The following is a 22,144-nucleotide window of genomic DNA, read 5'->3' on the forward strand; positions in this document are numbered from 1 at the left end:
ATAATAAATATTTTCCATTATCATAAATCTGCCAAAACCTTTATTATTATTATGAAGTAACCAATATATTTACTAAGTTTAACATAAATCATCTCCTACTATTACACTATTAAATAACAATGGCATTGGGTTAATTTTTTTGCCTGTATTTTACTGGATTCCGTATCTTCTAATCTGAGTTTGGACATTCAAAATACAGATTGCCGAATTCCTAATCCCAAAGGGTAATAAGTGATGGCATGATTTAAACATGAAGCCTACTAATAATGAGGCAAAGTAAAACACTGCATCAAATACTTCAATTAAAGTCTCACTCAGTATCTCATCTGTACAACACAGTCACGATAACAGAAAAAAGAGAGAACAAAGATGCAGGACTCAGCTTCAAATTGTTTCTAAAGGCTTTACATATCTTGTCAGATCTCCAATAATTGGGATGAAAGAACACTACCACTTCTGGTCAATCCTGAATCAATGGCATCGGTGCCTGATCTCTCATGGTCTCCATGGGGCCGGCGGTGGCGGAGGAGACGGAAACATCGGCGGAACCGCAGAGAATATAGTGTTCTTGTCTACTCCAGTGCTCTCACCGGACAAGGCCACCAGTGCGGCAACTAAACCGGCATTGCCTGCAAGTGTTGGCTCGGTGTAATTGTAGTTGGTCCGAATATCATGGAACCCATCGTGCTTATCAGGGCCGGCAACCATCGCACCAATGATCGTGTTTGGATTCGGCTTTTTAGTGTCCCTCCACTTCCATCCTCCTTTGCAGTTGTACTTTACCCCATTCTTGGGAATTGAAGCACCTCGATGATGAACATGCTTAGGGTATCGCTGACCAAACCCCACAACATAGCTCATCTTTTTTGGATTTTTACCTAAAATATAATCGATCTGCAAAGGAGAAGACAAGAGAAGCATAGATTTAAGACTGAAGCCTAGAAACAGTTGGTGCAGGTGAAACACATCCTGCGTATGAGAACGAACCTGAGTCCGCGCAAAATCACGTAGAGCACCAGTAGGGAAGAAATTAGGACCACAGTACCATCCTGGAGTATCAGCTGCTTCAAGATAGTCACTGTACAATGATGCAAGGAAAGCTGCATTGACTACATACTGAAGCGGCTGTGGTCGCCCATGATTTAGTTGAATCAAACCACCTGTTCAGGATATGAGCATGAGAACCTCACTAAGAGAAACAATAAGGTAAATTACAAACAAATGTCTCAAACCTTTTGTCCGGTTGAAAGAGTTAAAAACTGGTAGATATGAGCACATGATGATGCCAGTCTGGTTATGGAAAGTTCTAAGCATTTCTTCATATGGGTACCCTGGACTTAGGAACAGCCTTAATCTACTAAGAAGTACCTGGACACATGAAAGAGACAATAAGCTCATTAGAGTCATGTAAGAAATCAAACTTACTATGAGCATGTGGCTGTTGCAAGCTTGATTCGCTTTCACTTAACGAAACACTCTTATATTAGCATCACAGTAGCACCAATTCATCCAGCCAAGATTTCTATCAGGGGTAAGCATGCATTGTTAGAGTCATGTAAGAAATCAACCTTACTATGAGCATGTGGCTGTTGCAAGCTTGATTCGCTTTCACTTAGTGAAACACTCTTATATCTACCTAGCATCACGGTAGCACCAATTCATCCAGCCAAGATTTCTATCAGGGGTAAGCATGCTTGATGCTTAAAAATTTAACGGAAGATTCTAACAGGAATAAGCATGTGTACTATTAAAAATTAAAGGAAAATGACACCAGAAATAGAGGAGATTGATGAGTAACCTCGGAGATAAGATAGGCTTCTTCACAAGTTCAAAGCAACTTTGAGTTCTATAGTGACATTTGATCAGAATAAGATGTAGCTTCCCCAATTTATAAGACAAGTGAGGCAATCACATCTCCTTACTAATGGTTAAATAGTGTTCTTAGACTACAATACATTTCCTTACTACTAGCCATTGCAAAATAGTCACTTTCCTCAACCTAATCTAAATCAACTACAAACAAATACCAGTTACTAAAAATTACTGAAACTTACTATGCAAAAGAAAACTAGTAATCATTATATATCACAGTATGAACAGGAACCACAATTGCTTGGATAGGGAAAGTAATAAGATACATCTGAAAACAGAAAAATAATAGTCATCAAATGCATGTAAAAGCTATAATGATTAATTTTTTAATAAAAGATGATTTTAAATATAGTTGTCTGTCATATGCACTACCTTCACATCCTTCATACTTTTATATATAAGTTCATAAAACATTAAAAAGTTCTACCGGTCATACAAGAGCAAATATCTACATGGTCAGCAATCTGTGTGTGATACTCGACAATGTGAGGGGTAATATACACAGCTAAGCGATAGAAATGCATTATATGGTTATTTACAATTCCAGCAAACTTACGAGTGTTTCTATGCAGAGATAGGATATGGTTTTATACTTGAAATTATTAGTTGGGTCTAACTGAATGAATCAATTAAGTTATAAAAAATTCTACAGGAACAAATTTTATTCACTTTTTTTACATTATCATTTTGTTCATGGTGTATGAAAAAGAGCTTAACCCATGGGAACAAAATGTTCCTGTCAAGCAAGCACAAGATTACTGTAATAGTGAACACTGAAGGTCATCGCTGAGTACTATTCAGAAGTTTGCCTAATAGAAAGGTTTCCTAATCACAAATGGAATGGATATGACCTGTCTATGTTTAAAGAAAAAATAGCAGAAGTCAACATAGCCAACCAAAATTCTACATTGTAAACCTAGTTGGACAAGCCAAACATTATCTGGTAATCTACACAAAATCTATAAACAGATGAAGAATATCTGAAAGTGGCATCAAATTCTCCAAAAAAAGAAGCATCAACTATATAGTTGTCACTCACTTGAGCACCAGTGAGCTTGTTGTCCCAGCTTAGAACTCCATAATCTGGACCACCCCAAAACGCACCAGCATGCTTGGCAAGTTTGGGATGAGTAGACAACTGAAGGTAAGATGAATTGCCTGTTGCAAGATACATCCATGCTCCACCCCAAACAAATTCATCCCAGTAACTAGTCGAATTGTAAAAGACGGAGGCATCGGATCCTCCCTCACTGTACCGCCCCCTCTGTTCCCTCGCAAACTTCCAAAGTGTGGCAGCGCCATGGACCAGCTTCTGAGAGTAGGCCTTGTTGTCCTTGAACACAATGGAAGCCGAAGCCAAAGATGCAGCCATCTCAGCCGTGAGATCTGAGCAACTGTGGCAAACATAGACCGGTCGCGGGTAGTCGATGTCCTCTGGCCTCGTCCAACAGTAGTGGTCATTTGGATTTGTTCCTCCTGAAGTGGCCCCTTGCCCAACCTGTAAAACATCACACGTATAATGATATATTTCAGCTCCTCGATTTAGAACTTATCCATCAAAATTTGCTCTTTGGTGTCTACCTGGGCGGCGACTCTGTCGATTGTGTCAGCCGAGGAATTGAAAGTCTTGAGTAGGTAATCGACGCCCCACTTTATGATCTCCTTGACATGGACGAGCTCTCCGGCAGCTTCATATTTGGCACTGTACTCTATCACGCTCCAGCTGAGCATCGTCATGGCGAAGGAGGAAGGGAAGTTGAACTTGATGGCGTCGCCGGCGTCGTAGAATCCCCCGACGAGGCTTCTCCCATATGACGGATCGGAGAAGCCATCCTTCATTCCGGAGTTCCCCCTCCAGGACACATTGTTGTGCTTTGGAATCCGCCCCGCTGCAAAGGGAAGAAAGAAAACATCAAGGGTCTCATCAAAGATTCGTCCTTCCATCAAAACCCCCATAAAAATCCGATTTTTTGACGTGATGATCACACGCATTGAGGGAAAGAAAGCGATTGAGACTCACATCGCTGGGCGTTGAAGAACATAAGAGCCTTGTGGAGCGCGAGAGTGTAGTTATCCGGCGGCGGCCGAGGCCGATGATGGTGGGGGACGGTCTTGACGATGAGGGTGATCAGGCCGGCGAGCGCCGCAGCGGCGACGACGGCGCCAACGGTCCACAAGAAGATCTTGCGGCTGACGATGAGACAACCCAAATCCACGTACTTCTTCTTCTTCTTGCCCTTGTCCCCGGGCCCGGCGAGGAGCCAGCTCTGCTGAGTCTCGTCCAGCTGCCGAGAAGTCATCGACAGCGCCGCGCGGTCCAGATCGAGGTTGCGGCTGCGGTCATCATCGGTGGCGGAGTCGGCGTGGATCTCCAGCGGCCCGCCCCAGGGATCGCGGCCGTAGATGCTCATCCTTTCCCCGTCTCCTTTCTCCTCGCTTTCCCACGCCTCAAAATGAGACCTTCCTCTCTGTTCCCCACTCCTCTCCCTCCTGGCCAAGACCGCCACCACAATCCGAGAGTGAACTGTGAAGCCAAGCGAGGAAGGTGGGAAACAAGGGAAAGTGAGCCGAAAGGTGGGATTTTTATACCAATTTCTGGTGAGGGAGCGGGTTAGCAAGGTTTCTTGCGCTGGTGGTGCTGCTTTTTTGCTTCACAGTTAGGCAGTGAGGGGGACGGGAACAGCGGGCGAAGCAACAGCTGGTGATGCCAACCAACATCAATTAATGGATGGGAGTAGTGAAGTTAGCAGGCTGCCAAGGCAGAAAAAGGCGTCGCCTTTTGCTCTGCTTTGGCTTTGTTTTCTTGCTCGGCTCGCCAGCTGGAAACAACGAACTTCGCCTCCGTGATGAGGCTGGAGAGAGAGCGAGAGATATAGAGAGAGGGTCAAAGAAACGGTGGGATGTCGTGGAACGACAGCATTCAATGTTTAGGCTATTATATTGCAGATAGATTGAATGGGTGAGTATGGCTGCATGGGTTTTGAAGGACCGACCATTGGAATGCACGTACATAAAATACCTCCAAAGTATTCCTACCTCTAAAACTAGTTTCTCTTTATTACTTAGACCGCATGGACGAGACGCACAACATAAGAATGGATTCAGAATTATAGGATACTATTTTCCATTATCTTGAGACCTAATCACATATTCAAATTAAATAAAGGAACGGTGGATGCGACTGCTTGAGAAAGTGTGCCATGCTATCGTATCGTCCCCAAAAAAATTACGTTTGGGCCGACAAAAGGAGGATGAATACAGTACGAGTGGTCGAATTATTGGGGTCCATCGACACATGCCGATCTCTGGATTCGTTGTGACTGGGTGAAGATTGTTTGGACCACCACAATGAGCTCATAACTTAGCTACTTAGAGTAAGCATCTATCGCTTTCACGTAGTAAAGAAGAGCTTGTTTGGACACCATTCTCAGACAGGTTAGAGACGTTTCTCATTTCAAGCTAGTCTACACAATGATGTTCAAGTATGACCTACATAAGATGCACCTTGAGCAAATCACAATAGCACAGCAAAATGAAGTGAAGAATGCAGTAACACAACATGCAAAAAAGGAGAATTAACAATTTGATGTCAGTTACAAGAAGTAAAATTGTGTGATCAAAGATCCTTTTTGACTCTCACTGCCCAAGAAGAGTGGTCCAATAGCATCCACTGCTTAAAGTTAGTGTAGATAGTGAAGGCCACAAACTGAGAGAAGCAGAAAAACATAATCAGGGCCTCAAAGAGGAAAGGATATTTTTTTGGAGGCTGGAAACACAAGTACACCAAATGTAATACAATGGAACAAGACAATCCTAATGCGATAAGTGCTTTCTCTTTGGTGGATAATTTGTCTGCCTTTGTGACATGGTTTCCATGGGGTGGGAAGAAGATAAGACCGAAGAGAGAAAGAACTGCTCCATGTTGCAACAATAACCGATCACGGCGAAGAAGAGGATACATGGATAATAAAGCACAGTGCATTAACCACCCAAAAAGCAGAGGTTCTTGTAGTGCTAAAAGGCTTGCAGGTAAAAGAGGTAGTAGGATTGATTTCTCGTGCACTGCCAACATGAAGACGCAAGTTAGATCTCAAATTTCTAAATTTGACATGCTTTTACTAATAGAGAATATAATAATAGCAAAGACAGAATTTGAAGCACACCTTGATAAGAGAACAAATAGAATGAAAATGAATTATTTAGCAAACTATAGAGGAACCCCTGATCACTCGGAGTCTTCAACTGCTGAACAAATGAAGGTAGGAAGGCCAAAATTGTCGTGATGAGACTAAGGAATTTCATCGAATGTATTGTGAAGATCCTCTTCCACTTTATAACCACCGAGGTGCTACACCAAAAGTTGGCGACATAATCTTCAAATATTCCTCTCTCGAAAGGAGCTAATCGGTTAAGAACCTGTTTATATTAATGAAGGGCTTCGATTATGGATAGAGATAAATGGAGGTAGCAAAACTGAAGAAAAGCAAGAATTCAACAGAACATCATGTAATTGGGAAATGAGCGGATTGGACTAATTTTAAATAGAGTGCAATGACTCAGCAAACCAGGACTTAAGAAATCATGCGGATTTCTATCATTAATCAGAGAGCATAAAAACATATGTTTACCTCCATCACTGATTCAATAGAATATAAGTAAGGCCACCAAACAAGAGCAAAGGTTCCAATAACCATGAGGCCAAGCTTCATGACCTCAAAAATAGGATTTTTGCGTCTGAGGCATTTCCCAAGTAGATGGCTAAAAAATGCTGGTGCAAAGTATAAGCTCATCTGCAAACCCAAGCATATGTTCCATAAAATCAATAAAACTGAAAGAAATACAACAGTAACTAAGATAAGAAAAGCTCATTAGAGTAAATAGTTTAAATTTCAGAAATTTTTTTTGCATAAAGGTCAAATTTGTTGCAATCTGAACCATTTAGTTAACCCACCATCTGGAAGTACTCAGACTGGATGCACAAGTCTTAAGTGCAGTATGCAACACAAGTAGAGAAATATCGCCAAATATTTCAAAACAATAAAGATGATATGATGGGTTTTAATAAGAGGACAATATACTTGGATAGAACACTCATCACATATTGTTCAAAGTTGTTATACGTCACTAGAAAAGAAACACTAGCATGCCTAGCTTACTGGCATCCACATAAAAGAACAAGTTCCATCAGTTGTCACTTACAGCATTACTAGATTAGTCAAGAGCATTTCATGCCTTAATAACATATGTAAGGACTAAAAGACATATGAAAGAAAAAAAATTCAAGGAAACAGCATTAGCATATTTAAGAACTAAGAAATACCTGTTTGTGATTGATTGCAAGACTGAAGAGAGCAGAAGCAGCAAAATCATTTTGAGACAGGACAGCTGCAATAGCTCCAAGTGTAAAGCCAAGACTGATGCAGTTGTACTGGAAAAAGGGATAGTTAAGAAAAAAACTCAACCAGTTCTCAGATTAAAAATGCTAAAATTTGGCCCTACGACATACATAAACCAAGGCAAGATAAGAGAAATATATAGATTGGTCATATCAACACTCTTCTACATGACTCATTTTGCTTATAATTAGATCCAACAAGATGCAACAGAATACAAAGTTTACCAAATGGTTCAGACTGCATCAGCATATGCAAGAAAAAGAATGAATGTTTATTGGAGATATAAACAGAAGCACCAATGACAGAGCACAAAAAACTACAGAAAATATCCAAAATTAAGAGTTGGTGATTGCAATATCTACAAGGGGTAAAGAAGTCCATGCACTAGCCGACCTTAGTTAAACCCAGAATTAAAAAAATGAAAATTTCCTTCAGCAATAAGAACGTTGAGCAAGCAGGAAGAAACAAGTCCAAAATTTTAGTGTTAGCTGAAATAAGGGTGTTGGAAAGATAGAAAAGAAATTTGCATTTATAAGTTAAAGATGGCATCAAATGAGATAAGATGGAAGCCGATAATTTTAATTGTCATTGATAATGCAGTGAGTCAATGAAATTATCGGTTTCAGGATGCACAGAGAAAGAGAAGTGTACTTTTAGTATGCATCCAAGAACTCATACGAGTAGCTTTAGTTGAGAAAAAATGAGAGATAATTATTGATGGTGGGTTGGACACATACAAATTGAAGTGCAGTGGTTAGGGTAGGTGCCAAGCTGAGGGAGGAGGGATAGAAGAAGAAACAAGAAGACTCTACCAACAACACTGGAAAATTTTGGTGATAATGCCCTTTAGGGATCTCAAGGTGATAAATCATCCAGTTGACCTGGGAAAAAAAACCTAGTTTCAACCAAAGCTTGAGCTTTAGGGCTTAAGGACCTGAAAATGGCCATGATCAACGAGGATCAAGCAAGGATTAAGCAGTATCATCGCTAGCAACCACGGCGCCGACCTTTCCTCTCCATCACCACCAACATTGCGCTGAAAATAAACCCACACGTAGTAGATCGCCGCTGGAAAGAATGCCAACAAGTCCGACGACAACACCGTCCATCTCATCATCAGCTTCCTGCGAGGATCCAACGATCAATCAAGAAGAGTGAGCAAAGAGTGAGGGGGTTTCGTTCAGAAATTACGATTGGTGGGACTCGAAACCGCGGGATGAAGAGAGGGCGAGGGACTGGGGGAGGGAGACGTTGATGAGGAGAGCGTGAGCGAGGCTCTGGTAGGCGGTGAGCGGGGGGTAGTCGAGGCCCCAGTAGGCGATGTCGTTGGCGGTGGTGTTGCGGTACCACTCGGCAGCGGGCGTGTGGAGGGTGATCTCCATCCAGTGCCGCTGCGCCTCGTAGTCCCCGTACATGGGCGGCGTGCCTTGCCCCGAGTACGAGCCCAGGGACACGAGCACGCGCACCAGCAGGGCGAAGAGCGCCACCGCTGCCGCCGTGGGGGGCGTCAGCCTCATCGTCGACCAGGGGAAGGGTGCGGCACCGGGCTGCTCCTCCACTTCCGCCGCCACAAACGCCGTCGCGGGCGGCCCACTGGTCCTCCTCGTCTGCGCCATGGTTGGGACTGTGGATCTTGTCGGCCTTGGGCTTATCTCTCGCGAAATGAAGGGTTTATTTGACCCAATTCCATGTAGCTCCCGGTTCGGTCCGGTTGGATTCCGGAAATTTCAAACCGGATCAAATGACTCCGTGAACTCCTTGAGAATATTAGTGTATCAGATCAATGTTATAATAGATATTATAACTGTGCTGTAATTTGGTCCGATCCATGGATTCGGCATCACTGCATGTGACTACGTAACTCGCACACGGATCAACTCGCACACAGGTATTCATCTATTTCTCGCTCGTTTCTCCCCGTCCTTGTCGCGCGCTCCCTCCTCTCTCCATAAACTTGGAAGAAGCAGTTCACTGCGAGCACGGCAAGCGCGGAGAATGAGTGAACGAGAGAAAGCCTTTGAACGAGCGTCGTGGCCCGAGCAGGCCGCGGAAGCTGCCCATCTGTTCTTGGCTCCGTGGATGCCAGGCTTAAAAGGGCTCTCCTTCCTTCCCCTCTATGCCTTCCACCACCACCACCGTCACCTCCTCTCCACCAGCTTACCAGAGGAAGACAGACAGAGGTCTCCATGCTGCTCTCTTGGAGGACGAAGGGAGAAAAGGAGGAGGAGGAGAAGATGTTGCGGGCGGCGTTCGTCGTGTTGCTCTCTCTTCTCGGCCTCTCGGCTGTGCGCGCCGAGGACCCGTACCTCTACTTCACGTGGAACGTGAGCTACGGCACCATCTCCCCTCTTGGCGTCCCGCAGCAGGGCATTCTGATCAACGGCGAGTTCCCCGGCCCCAACATCAACTCCACCACCAATAACAACATCGTCATCAACGTCTACAACAACCTCGATGAGCCCTTCCTCTTCACATGGTTCGTCCTCCCCTGCATCTTTCATGCATGCCGAAGACATGATTCACTATATACTGATAAGCTCTTGATATGATGACAATGGCGATCCAATCAAATCATCTCTCTCTCAATTGCAGGAATGGGATCCAGCAGAGGAAGAACTCATGGCAGGACGGCACGGCGGGCAGCAATTGCCCCATCCTTCCCGGCAAAAACTTCACCTACCACTTCCAGGTCAAGGACCAGATCGGCAGCTTCGTCTACTTTCCCACCCTCGGCATGCAGCGGGCCGTCGGCGGCTTCGGCGGCCTCCGGGTCAACAGCCGCCTCCTCATCCCCGTCCCCTTTGATGACCCCGCCGACGACTACACCGTCCTTATCGGCGACTGGTACACCAAGAGCCACAAGATCCTCGAGAAGATCCTCGACGCCGGCCGCGCCGTCGGCCGCCCAGCTGGCCTTCTAATCAACGGCCACTCTGGAAAGAACGGCGCTGGCAAGGACGAACCCCCGCTCTTCACCATGGAGGCCAAGAAGACCTACCGCTACCGCATCTGCAACATCGGCATGAAGGTAACACTCAACTTCCGCATCCAGTCCCATTCGATGACGCTCGTCGAGATGGACGGCTCGCACACCGTGCAGAACAACTACGACTCCCTCGACATCCACGTCGGGCAGTGCCTTTCGGTGCTTGTCACCGCCAACCAATCGCCCAGGGACTATTACATGGTGGCCTCCTCTCGCTTCACCAAGTACATGCTGACCGTCACCGGCATCGTGCGCTACGCTGGCTCCCAAACTCCGCCGTCGCAGGATCTACCAGAGGGGCCAGCCGGCTGGGCCTGGTCGTTCAACCAGTGGCGCTCCTTCCGGTGGAACCTCACCGCCAGCGCCGCCCGCCCCAACCCCCAGGGATCCTACCACTACGGCAGCATCAACATCACCCGCACTATCAGGCTCGTCAACACCATCGGGAACGTCGACGGGAAGCGCCGCTATGCGCTCAACGGCGTGTCGCACCAGGACACCGACACGCCGCTCAAGCTCGCCGAGTACTACGGCATCGCCGACAAGGTGTTCAAGTACGACATCATCAGCGACGAACCGCCGGCCGACGGCGCCCAGATCAAGCTCGCGCCTAACGTCGTAAACACAACCTTCCGGACATTCGTCGAGATCATCTTTGAGAACCCTGAGAGGAGCATGCAGGCCTACCACCTGGATGGCTACTCCTTCTTCCCCGTCGGGTGAGCTAGTGACCAGTAATTACACCACCTAGCTACGTACATGTGATTTGCGATTCCAAAATGACACGTACAAGTGAACTTGATGTGATCACATTCGACTGGGTGCAGAATGGGGCATGGGAAGTGGACGCCGGCGAGCCGGAAAACCTACAACCTGCTCGACGCGGTGAGCCGGCACACGATCCAGGTGTACCAGAGGTCGTGGTCGGCGGTCATGCTGACGTTCGACAACGCCGGGATGTGGAACCTGCGGTCGGAGCTGTGGGAGAGGCGCTACTTGGGGCAGCAGCTCTACTTCACCGTGCAGTCGCCGGCGAGGTCCCTGAGGGATGAGTACAACATGCCGGACAACGCGCTGCTCTGTGGCGACGTTGCCAATCTTCCGAAGCCGCCGTCCTACGTTTAGGCGCAAGGTCGCGGGGAACAGATAGCTAAGCTGGTATAAGTGAGGGTAGTGATGGGGGGAGGAGGGGAAGACCGATATAAGTGGCTCTTTTGAGGGCCTTCTATTTATTATTTTTGTTGTTGAGAAAAAAAAAATTTTTTTTTTTTTTTTTTGCCTCTTGGCTGGTTATCGGAAAGCTGTAGCAACAATTGTTGCAATCTTATTTCATAAATCATATGCGTTTGTGATTGTTAAAGTTTTTATTGTGAAATAGGTTTTCTATTTAACCTTTTCGTGCAGTGAGAGGCAATCACTTCTGGTCCAATCAATCATGTGATGAAACATCAGAATTGACTACCAGCAATGAACACGATGGATTCTACGAGTCAAAGCTGCCGATCATAGTCACTAATGGAGCATTAAGAACATCAATGTAACGTATAAAAGATTCAGGTTAATCTAAAATCTGCGCATCTAAAAAACTCAAAGAGTATTGTTCTACGCAGCAGCAGCAGCATCTACAAACTAAACATTCATTCTTCGTACCGCTCCTTGGGCCTGTCAAGTTCATCGCCAATGCAGCAATTAACATCACAGAATTATGTCACCTGGTTCTGGCAATGCAGTGAATATTTTGATTCATGATATCGCCTGGCATGCCTACAACTCCAAATTTTAGCATATCACGAGGCTATATAACATATTACGTCTTCTTTATGCAACTGTTCCCAGTCGCAAACAAGATGAAATCTGATGATTCAACTCCGACACCACAAAGTGTTAAACGCTTCCCATATGCAAATAAAAATATCATGTAACAGAGAAACTGACTTCGAAATGAATAGGACATGGCCCTCATTGGGAATCAAAAGTTACCAGAGAATAAAATGTGGGAGAAGATTAGAGGAACAATCCACAGAGCAATATGGACAATACGGTCAGCCACTTCCAGATGGAGAAAGGTGAAATCAAGATTTGCACCGACTTCAAACATCCGTCGTCTGCGGAAAACATTGGTATGATGTCTAATGTGCAATCATCGTTTGAAATCCTCATCCCACTTGGCAACTACAAATGCCATACCCTCAAACATCTCTCAACTACAGTGAACCAATGTCGTATTTTCGGCACTTCCAAGAGACTCCCTCGTGGCCCTTTTATGTTATCATTCATTTATTCTGCTTCTGCAAGATTTATTACCTAGCTTCATTTTCCGAGTATGTCAATGCATAATCCAAACCTTCTTGATGACAAATTATAAAATTATCAGTCCCTTGCCTAAATCCTGAATATCCAAAAATTTCATAAGCTCCAATGATGCGAGCTATAAGATTACTTTGCACTCGTCCATGAACCGACTGCCAGGTGCAAGAAATTTCTTCCAGTACCATTTATATTTTGGTATGCCTAGGTCAAGCCAAGGTTTCATATTGCCATTATAATGCAGTAATATAGCACTCTGGATAGCATTCTCACCGATTCCATAGTCATAGCCAAGACCTGATAGAATCCACTTCTTCTCTAGAGGGTATATGAGATTGCTGAATGCAAGTAAGCTCGCTGGTAGTGCTGCAGCTCTCCAAGATACTTCACCATTCGTTTGCAACTGTCATGATGGGAAGAAAAAAAAAATGTCAGTAGGGAAATAAAACTACATATCAGTGAGCCTCAATACAAACTCGGGTTAGGCATCGAAAATCTAGGCACAGTTCTATGCCATTTACAAGAGAGAGTAGTCACCAATCAGACCCTGTATCAATTTAGATAATGCTACAGAGTCAATATCTAGCATTCTTCAGATAAGCCCATCTTTACAATTTATTTGTGGAAAATTTGAATAGAATTTATCCATGTTGAGAAGAAAACCAAAGTAGGGGTATCCATTTAGATCACCACTACAGAGGTAATATCTAGCATTCTCCAGAGAAGCCTATCTATACAATTAAAACAGGAAAGAATTGGATAGATTTGATCCTCAATGAGAAAGGGACCCAAGGCGGGCAAAATTTTATTGACCTAAAGAAAAGATGCAAATATCAAAACTGAGATTGAATGAAACAAACAAAATACTAAATGCCGTTATATTTAAGCCACAAAAAAGAACATTGTCTGGTTCTAAATTCAGCAATGGATGAAAGCAGCTGACTTTCCTGAATACATATCTAAGAGAGAAAAAACAATGCCCTCTTCACTGTAGACCTCAAATTCTTGAGCATTGAAAAGAAACAGTTAAAAGCAATGCAGTAAATTTCTTACATTCTGGAGTAGCTGCAGGTATGTCCCTGTGACATTATGCTCCCTCCACTTCTCTAAATCAACAACATTTAGTCCAGACATCCAGACACAAGAAGTTGCATTATGGTTATTTTTGCCCAGATATGCTTGCAGCTGTCCCAGTCTCATGCCACAAAACTCCATGGCACCATTCACTTTCCCTTCCATGTTAAGGCTCCATAGTGGTGATAGGTCACGCTGAACAACCACATCATCGTCCAAAACCACCACCTTCTTCAGACTCCTAAATATATCTGAAAGAAGAAAGTGTGAGTGACCAAATACTGATATGTACTCGGTTCTAATGTGTGCAGCTGGTTGGTCTTTTTTGCGGATAGAGACACGGAACTCTTCAGACAATGATAGCTGCACTAGACCCTCCTTGAGATTCTGCAGGTTAGGCTCTTCGAGGTTGATGACACGAATGGTTGCCTCTTCAAAAGAGTGTCTGGCAAACCAGACTTTCATAGCATAGTAGTTTTGAGCATCGGTTACAATGTGAAAAATAATATTTCTAGTGACCTAATGAAACATGGACAAACAAGATAATCAATGGCTATAAGACATAATCCATTCCACAGAAGTACCTCAAAAGAAAAAAGGAACAGTTCCCATACCTTAGAATTCACCACTGTTGAATTTATAGCTACTGAAACTGCCAATACATTCCTCGAGAAAATGACGTAGTGAAATAATTTTGAGCCGCCAGTTTTGCTTGGTTGCAAGTGCTCCATATCCCTCGATGATGACTTAAAATATTCTACTGTTAATCTCATAGATAAACAATGGAGACTTTTGGGCATGGTATGAACACCAAGTTGATAGAGGAATGCACTCTGCATCATATGGAAATTGGCTTCATCCTCAGTGGAATCCAGTATTTGCCTAAGCTTTTTTTCAGGATAATTGCAATCTGTTGTGCATGTCTTGGCTCTTGCAATTGTTTGATCCATTCTATCTATCTTCTTTCCAACACTGACAACAAGAGAAAATGCTGTAAGTCTTTCGCCCTGACTAATATATTCCTAGTTGATCCATTCTACTCTTAGAAACTCAGGATGGCTGAGATGAGGATTCCAACCATCTATTAGTGCAACAATGGTACTCCTTGGATCTGACTGCTCAGTAAATAGATTCTCGCATAATAAGGTTTCATATGAACAACATCAAGACCATAAATAAAAATAAGGCATGTAATAGTAAAAGATGAAATTTCTAACAAAAACCAAAGAAAATCACTTACGCCGGTGGAAGATCTGTATCTAAAATAGCCACCATAAGCATGTGCTCATGATCCTGAATATTCTGCTTTATTTCACGTGTTAATTTCTCTTGCCCATGAAGTTTAGCTATGATTGGATAGTAAGCTCTGGCAATGAAAAGCTGATCTTTGAGTCTCTTCACATAAGAATCCTTCATTGCTTCTCTATTTTCTATGGACCAGAGGCAGTAAGTCCCAAATTTAGGTTGACAAGGTCTTCCACTTTCATAACCCAGCAAACTGCCAAACTTGTTCTCGGTAGAACTGTCATTATTCTAAAGAATTATGCATACAAGTTATCCCGAAAATTATAAAGGTCAGAATGAGATTTATGGTGCCAAGTGCTTTCTTAAAATTCATTAATCTGAATATAAAATATAAAAAATAAAATTAGGGAATAATTAAAGTTAAGGAACTACCTTGCTGAGAATATTTTGTTCGGCAAAAGAGAGCTTAGTAACACATCAGATGTATTATTCAACTCATATTTACTTTTATTTAAGTTCATTTTAAACAAATGTAAGCAATTAAAACATGAATGTTTGCTGTTACTCGATAACAATATCTTACTCTAGCACTCAAAGTTGGAAGTGGCTCTGATGGAGCTAATTGTGATGTAGAATAAGCTGCACACAACAGACAACATAGAAAAGTCAACTCCTGTAAATGAAATAATAGAAGAAAGATCAAGCCAGCGAAGATAATATACATCATTGGTCGGTTTATAGTGGTCATCCCAACATAATCAGTGCCATTTTCAAGAAAACTGGTGCATTTTTGCACAACAATCCTTTCAGATTAGACCCCAGAGGATATTGTAATTACATAAACACCCGTTTAAAATACTGGGTGTCTTTCCATAAATGATTTTTCCATTATAGACATGCAAAAATATATCTTTAGCTTCATGGGTGCAAGTTTTTGCATATAAGTCCCTCAAAAGGGCATATGTAAAAAAAGCTTAAAATAGAGGATGCACATTAAAAATATATATAAAGGATATTTCAACAAAATTTATAGAATTTTGATGCAATTGTGAAGTTTTAGAGGGACACATTTTTTATTTTAATTGCATTAAATGTATATATTTCTTCAAATAAAACTCAACTCCTTATTACAAATATGAGGTGGTTAATGTCACAAATGCAAATTATGGGACTGAGAATTAAAATCCACATACCTTTCATTTGAGAGGTGACATCTTCTGATTTGTGGTGGCTCCTAGTATTTTTTTCTTCGTGAAATGTCACATTCACTGGTCGAAAGTTGGATGTAGTACTATTTCTCTTTGATGTGGATTGGACACCAAGGCTACTAAAATTGGTAATGTGATTATTCTTAACTTCCTGATGTTAAGCAATGAGAAAATTAACATTCTTATAGCAGTATCAGAAGTGTGGATGTTGTAAGCAACAAAAAAAACTGATCTAATTTAATAAAAGGAAAAGAAAACAATGCAAATTCTAAATAGTGGCGAACCACAAAATTTAATCTAGCTACTAAGGCCCAACTAGAAAATGCAGACCAATAATTGCTACTAATATGTTAACACAGTTGGCTATATTAAATGTCTAAAAGTTCAAGATGAGGTTATTTTGCCCAAAAAAAAGTCAACTGTAACTACTAAAGCACTTCACAAAGCAGGTCCCCACAATTGAATTTGGCGCACACAGATACTCTTATGAAAATCTATATGAAGCACTTTACATCATTATTTGACTTCCTCAGAGGTGCAGAGTCAAAGGCTTCAAGTATTAAGCAATTGTTGTTAATATTGTACAACCAGTAGTATAAAAAAATAATCAAATCAATTTTTGTACTTTACAAGGAGGGAAAAGTCTTTTGTCAATAATTTAGACTTCTTCAATGTTAAAATTTGGATGCCATCATTAATAATCTTGAACGGGAAGCCTTAAGACTACCGCAAAATCACTTCACCTCTAGTTGTCAGCAATTTATGTCTTGATGCTATTTTAAACCAGGGAACTTGACTCGTGATGTTTGTATATCAGTGACCTGAATAAAAATAATGCAACAACATTTTAAATTCTTAATTTTAATGATTTGTTTAATTATTGACTTTAATTCAAAAAGTTCTAGATGATTACAGAATTCTATTTTATGAAGGCCAGTGAGTTAGTGATTTTAGTTATTCCATTTCAATTGAACTATGAACCGTTAGTGAAAACCTTAACCATTCTCTCCTCAATAGATAACTCAAACCACTAAGAAAAGTGAAATTCTAGTCAAGAAACCTGATAGCTAAACAGGCAACAAAACTCCATTTTCTGGTAGAGCTCCTACTGTGTCAGCTTAAAGAGAGTATGAATTAAAATACAAGATGCACCAAAACAGATAAATGCTTGGACTTTTGCTACTATGCTTGTGCTGTTTCATAAATATTAATTCTAGCATAGATACCATGATACATAGTGCTACCAAATTACACCCTAGGACAATGAACCTAGTGAATAGATACTCTGATAGGATCCTATAGATATATTATCCTTAAACATTATCTGGCGCACCACTACGAAATTTCACACAAGAGCATCGAATCCAGTGAATAAATACACTAAAAAGATCCTATTGATATGATGTAATAAATACAATGAACTTAAACATTACCCAAAGCATCTTAATTTAATTATAGATATCTCCTTTTTTCTCTTTGCTAATTAGGTACCATATAAGCAGTTAAATATGGGAACATCCTAAAACAAGTAAAGAATAACTTGAGGATCTTTTAACATCAATTTCAGACAACTTCAAATGGCTTCCAACTAATTCTGTAAAATGGACTTGAGCAGAATAATACAGCATGTAGGACTCTATTTGAACTTTGAACCTAGCTACATCAATTCATAAAGCTGCCCATGTTTGTAGCTGTGATCATAATATGCTATGTCATTCTATATAACCATATCTCAGAATGGCCACCTTTGTGTACACAAATACAGATTATGAGATCATGCATGCACATTTTTATTTCTTTATTTCTATAATCAACTAGAACGTTTTGAATTAAAGTCATAAATCTTTTATGTTTCTCGGATGCATTATAGACTCACCGAGGGCAAGAGATCGCCAGCCAATTTACCTGCAGAAACCACCGAAGCGGATAAAGACACTTAGGGTTTCTGAGAGACGGAACAAGAGAAACGACCCCTAACAGTGTCGGTGACTCACCCGAGCGGAAGTGGCTATGGATGCCGAGGAGGAAGGCGAGGGGGACAAGGAGCGAGAAGACAACGACGACGAGAGCGAGCACCGCCACAGCCGGCCCCTTCCACCGCCGCCTCGCAGGCGGAGCCGAAGCCGCCGCGAAGCCCCGCATCTCGGGTTCCCTCCAATCCCGAGTCTTGTATACGCTACACTCGGTTTGAGCCCAAATGCCGTAAGCTTTCCCCTCCTTTCCCCTTCGCTCCTTTAAATTTTCCCGTCTCCGAACGAAAACCGCCCAATTAAAAGGAGAAACAAAACCCAAAAAAAAGAGCGCGGTAGTGTCCGACTCAGCATAAATAATAGTAATATATTATATGTTATAATAATTAGTTCTTGGTTTAAATTAATTAAATTGGTTTCGTTACCTCTAAATTTTCATTGAAATTGCCTGATAAATATACGGTTTTTATGTGGGCCAAATGTATAATGTTGGGCCGGCCCAAAAATACTTTGAAATCAACATAGGTTATACCTTAGTGTGATGTATCCTATGGTAGATTCACACCGTAGCATATCCTGTGAACTTATTAACTTAAATGGATCATTTCCTTGAAGGAAACTTTTTCTTTGTTTTTTCCCAATAATTATTTTTATTTTTTTATTCACATAAAATATTCTCTTTTTTTTTTGTCTATTGCCTTTGTTACTTTCACCGTCCTGACATTGTTTGCTCACTCCTTTCGGTTCCCCCTCTCACCATGAGTAGGGCAAGGCACAACATTGTGATAATGGCAAAAGACAAAGGCAATAAATACAATAAGGGAGAAATAGAATGAAAGTAATAAATATGATGAGTAGGAAAAATATCGTAAAAAAGCAACAAGACCTCTTAGTGAGAGAAGGAGCGAATGCGATAGACGCAATAAGTAGAAAAGGACCTCTTAGTGAGAGGAGCGAATGCGATAGACGTAATAAGTAGAAAAGGACAGATGACACCAACGAATGTGACAAGTGAAAAAATGATGGATATTTACTTAATTATAAAAAATATGAGATATTACCTAAGAAAAATACAAATATGAGCATTATTTGAAAAAAAAATATAACTTTTATAGAAAAATCACCCAATTAAGTTGGAGATCATAATAATATATTGATCAAGCTTATATAAATCAATTTGAGTTTTCTTTCACTTCCAATAAAACTAAACCAGGAAACTATACATTTAATGTCACTACTACGCAAATATTTTCAATAAGATATATATTTGAGAGAAGAATTTCTCACCTCACCTATTTCATCTTTGGCATGAGCATATTTTTGTTGATGGAAAACACCCATTTCATTCAAATCTGACCAACCCACTGACATCTTCCCCAACATTTTTTATAATGTCACTACAGGATATCTATCATCTCTGACATAGTTTAGGACATATCATCACATTTTTGTTGTGCCAAGTTTCTGATGATTGAAGACCAACCTCTCATTGGTCAGAATAGGAAGGAAGAAGAATGATTGACATGTCCCTTTTAGAGATCATCTTCCTCCCATCACTTCTTCTCTGTGGAAGACCACAAGGATGTCACCCCCTGAAAACTACATGATTCCTTCAACAGCTTCCACAGCATGCTAAAAGGAACTATAAGATCTGGACATCTTCTTCAACATCATTCACTCCTTACTCCTTCCAAATTCTTCCAATATTTTCTTTTAGCTGTCATGCCTCCCCATCCACGAGGAGAAATCTCTAAAGGTGTTGCACGCACTTGATGTATAAACCACATGTTGCAACACTCCATCTAGTTTATATGCACCGTAATGCTTGCGGCTATATACCATACATTCTGCAGGAGATGAACATAGTAATGCTTGCAAAGATCAATAGACTAGTAAACATTGTGTTATTGTCTCAACACTTTTAAGTGGGAATTTCACTGGCTGCTCTTTCTTGGCATTGCAGCTACTGCATAAATTCATGTTTAGCTCCTTTCGCTGGAGAAGTCACAGGAGGCGGATCCTCGCTCTTATAGGTAGGTGTTGATTAGATTCTTTTCAGAGAGTCATAAGTTACATTCCCGAGTGTGCAATGCCGACAAAATCCATGTGAGATCAAGTACCCACTTAAGAGCAATATCTGCAAGGGCAAGGAATGATGCGAAAAAGGAAGTGCTCTAACAGACATCTCTGGTGCTTCTTAATGAAACTTGAATCTGCCTTGATTGTTCAGTAGATGTATCCATCAACATAGGTGAAGAAGGTTAGTGCAGCCTTTCTGCTGAACAGCAATTCTCAGTAGTTGATCTTTGCTAACTACATTCCACAAAGGTAAAGCTCCCTCCAAGAGAACTGCCTGCAAAGACAAGCAATGATCCCGGGGCTGCAAAAAGCTGTTTCCAGACAAACATCCATGAAGCTTCTTAGTGAAGGTTGATTCTATGTTTAGGGTTCGGTAGATGTATCAGTAAATGTAATCAGTGAGGAAGACTACTTTTTGCATTACATTATCACACGATCTAAATCCTAGCAACCTTTCTAACTCGCTTGATACAGGAAAGGATTTATTTGGCCCATGCATGAACAAAATCTCAAGCTTGTTTTGTTGTGAGGAAAGGAAAGGATTGGTTTGAATCACCAAGGCACAAGCAGCTGTGCATGAACAAACAAACAAACAGGTTCAGTGGATTTTGTTGTGCAGGCACCACCACCATCCCCTCCTCCTCCCTCTTTTCCTCTTTACCTGGAGATAGCATGTGCATGCATCATTTTCATAGTTGTTAACATTTGCACTGCCATCTCCCCACCACCACCACCCCCTCCTGCCTTCACATGGTGTAGTGTTCCCAGCAATTGTCTTTTACAATATTCCTTAGATAAAGACTTCAACTACAGCACTTCGGGACCATGAAGTGCTACAACCAATGGGATCTTGACGCATAGAACAAGCTTCATTTTACTTCCTTTCCTAGATTTTGTTTCTTCTGCAAAAGTTGGAATCCTGTTCTCATTCTTTTGATTGCCACCACTGTGACATATTGCTTGCACAGTTGACTTTTCCTACCTACATTTTCCATTTAAAGTTAATCTATGAGGTCATGTATAGTTTAAGGTTGCACTAATAAGAAGACTGTTAGCTTTGGTTGACCTTTATTTAGCTTTGGGTGCACTAATAATTTATCTTTTACTCTCATGATGCATCTTGTTCATTGGCAATTGGATCCATTTAAACTAAAAATTAGAAGATGATAACATTATTTTATAAGCATGACTTGGTGAGTAAATTCATGCTATCTAATTGGCACTCTTTGTCTAAGCTTTGACTGACTTTTATCTTCAGTGCTCAGTCCACTACAGCAGTGGACTTTTTTGTTACAGCTAACATATTTTAGTGTGTTGCTTGAAAAAGTTAACTTTGTAAAGTAATTCTCTGAACTTAGATGGGTCATTAAGCTTCCACCACACAAGTAGAAGAGGTTTTAGATTCATATAGCATAAGTAAAAATAATGGTTTGCCTTGAATAAACACAAGGCATCTAGGATAGGCTTTAATATTTCCCTAGTAATTATATATATGTTATGTGAGGAATCATCAGTTTTAGTACCTAATCTGGTGCTTTCAAATCCAGAAATGCAGACAAGAATGTGCCATCTAATCAGCAAGTGATTCATGGTAAATTAAAGAAAATTAGGCCAGAATATGATCTTCTTACCATGAGGTCAAGCTTGCAAATAAATGAGGGAATAAAACTAATTTTACAGAAAACTAGTTTGATAACATTTTTAGGTAGAACACAATCCAATAACATGAGGTCAAGTTTCATAATCTTTTCGTAAATTACATTATAATATTGCATGATAAATAAATCATTATGGACACATATATACATATGAGTTAATTAGATTTAACTGTTGGATCCATTATAAATTTTATATCTATAATATTAATCTGTTAGTAATATATCTAACTTATATTAGTTTGAGAGCCTGAAATATCATCATATAATTCATTATGTACTATTTGCACACAAAAAAAAGGTAGAATTTCTCTCAAGAGTTGTGTTAATTTGGCTTGATATCATATGGTCA

The 22,144-nt window shown here is 41.2% G+C and overlaps 4 protein-coding genes across 4 annotated transcripts; 1 reads left to right on the forward strand and 3 right to left on the reverse strand.

Moving 5' to 3' along the window:
• Positions 1–269: 269 nt before the first annotated feature.
• Positions 270–4,675, reverse strand: LOC103984186 (endoglucanase 9). The gene is made up of 6 exons (XM_018826289.2): positions 3,893–4,675; positions 3,454–3,761; positions 2,912–3,370; positions 1,233–1,368; positions 988–1,160; positions 270–894 (listed from the first exon to the last, which is right to left on the reverse strand). The coding sequence occupies exons 1-6, from the start codon at positions 4,281–4,283 to the stop codon at positions 496–498; spliced, it is 1,866 nt and encodes a 621-aa protein (XP_018681834.2). The 5' UTR covers positions 4,284–4,675; the 3' UTR covers positions 270–495.
• Positions 4,676–5,432: 757 nt separating this feature from the next.
• LOC103984187 (probable dolichyl pyrophosphate Man9GlcNAc2 alpha-1,3-glucosyltransferase) lies at positions 5,433–8,925 on the reverse strand. The gene is made up of 6 exons (XM_009401639.3): positions 8,460–8,925; positions 8,203–8,392; positions 7,193–7,300; positions 6,501–6,662; positions 6,036–6,288; positions 5,433–5,934 (listed from the first exon to the last, which is right to left on the reverse strand). The coding sequence occupies exons 1-6, from the start codon at positions 8,882–8,884 to the stop codon at positions 5,489–5,491; spliced, it is 1,584 nt and encodes a 527-aa protein (XP_009399914.2). The 5' UTR covers positions 8,885–8,925; the 3' UTR covers positions 5,433–5,488.
• Positions 8,926–9,396: 471 nt separating this feature from the next.
• On the forward strand, positions 9,397–11,614 carry LOC103984189 (L-ascorbate oxidase homolog). Its single transcript, XM_009401640.3, has 3 exons — positions 9,397–9,744; positions 9,861–10,973; positions 11,082–11,614. Exons 1-3 carry the CDS (start codon positions 9,455–9,457, stop codon positions 11,377–11,379), a joined length of 1,701 nt encoding a protein of 566 aa, XP_009399915.3. The 5' UTR covers positions 9,397–9,454; the 3' UTR covers positions 11,380–11,614.
• Positions 11,615–12,136: 522 nt separating this feature from the next.
• LOC103984190 (probable galacturonosyltransferase 7) lies at positions 12,137–18,356 on the reverse strand. The gene is made up of 8 exons (XM_009401641.3): positions 18,083–18,356; positions 17,965–17,993; positions 16,074–16,239; positions 15,464–15,519; positions 14,876–15,168; positions 14,250–14,607; positions 13,615–14,154; positions 12,137–12,964 (listed from the first exon to the last, which is right to left on the reverse strand). Exons 1-8 carry the CDS (start codon positions 18,228–18,230, stop codon positions 12,683–12,685), a joined length of 1,872 nt encoding a protein of 623 aa, XP_009399916.2. The 5' UTR covers positions 18,231–18,356; the 3' UTR covers positions 12,137–12,682.
• Between the last annotated feature and the right edge of the window lie 3,788 nt (positions 18,357–22,144).

The sequence above is a fragment of the Musa acuminata genome, chromosome BXJ2-5, assembly GCF_036884655.1.
Source record: "Musa acuminata AAA Group cultivar baxijiao chromosome BXJ2-5, Cavendish_Baxijiao_AAA, whole genome shotgun sequence".
Classification (NCBI taxonomy): Eukaryota; Viridiplantae; Streptophyta; class Magnoliopsida; order Zingiberales; family Musaceae; genus Musa; species Musa acuminata.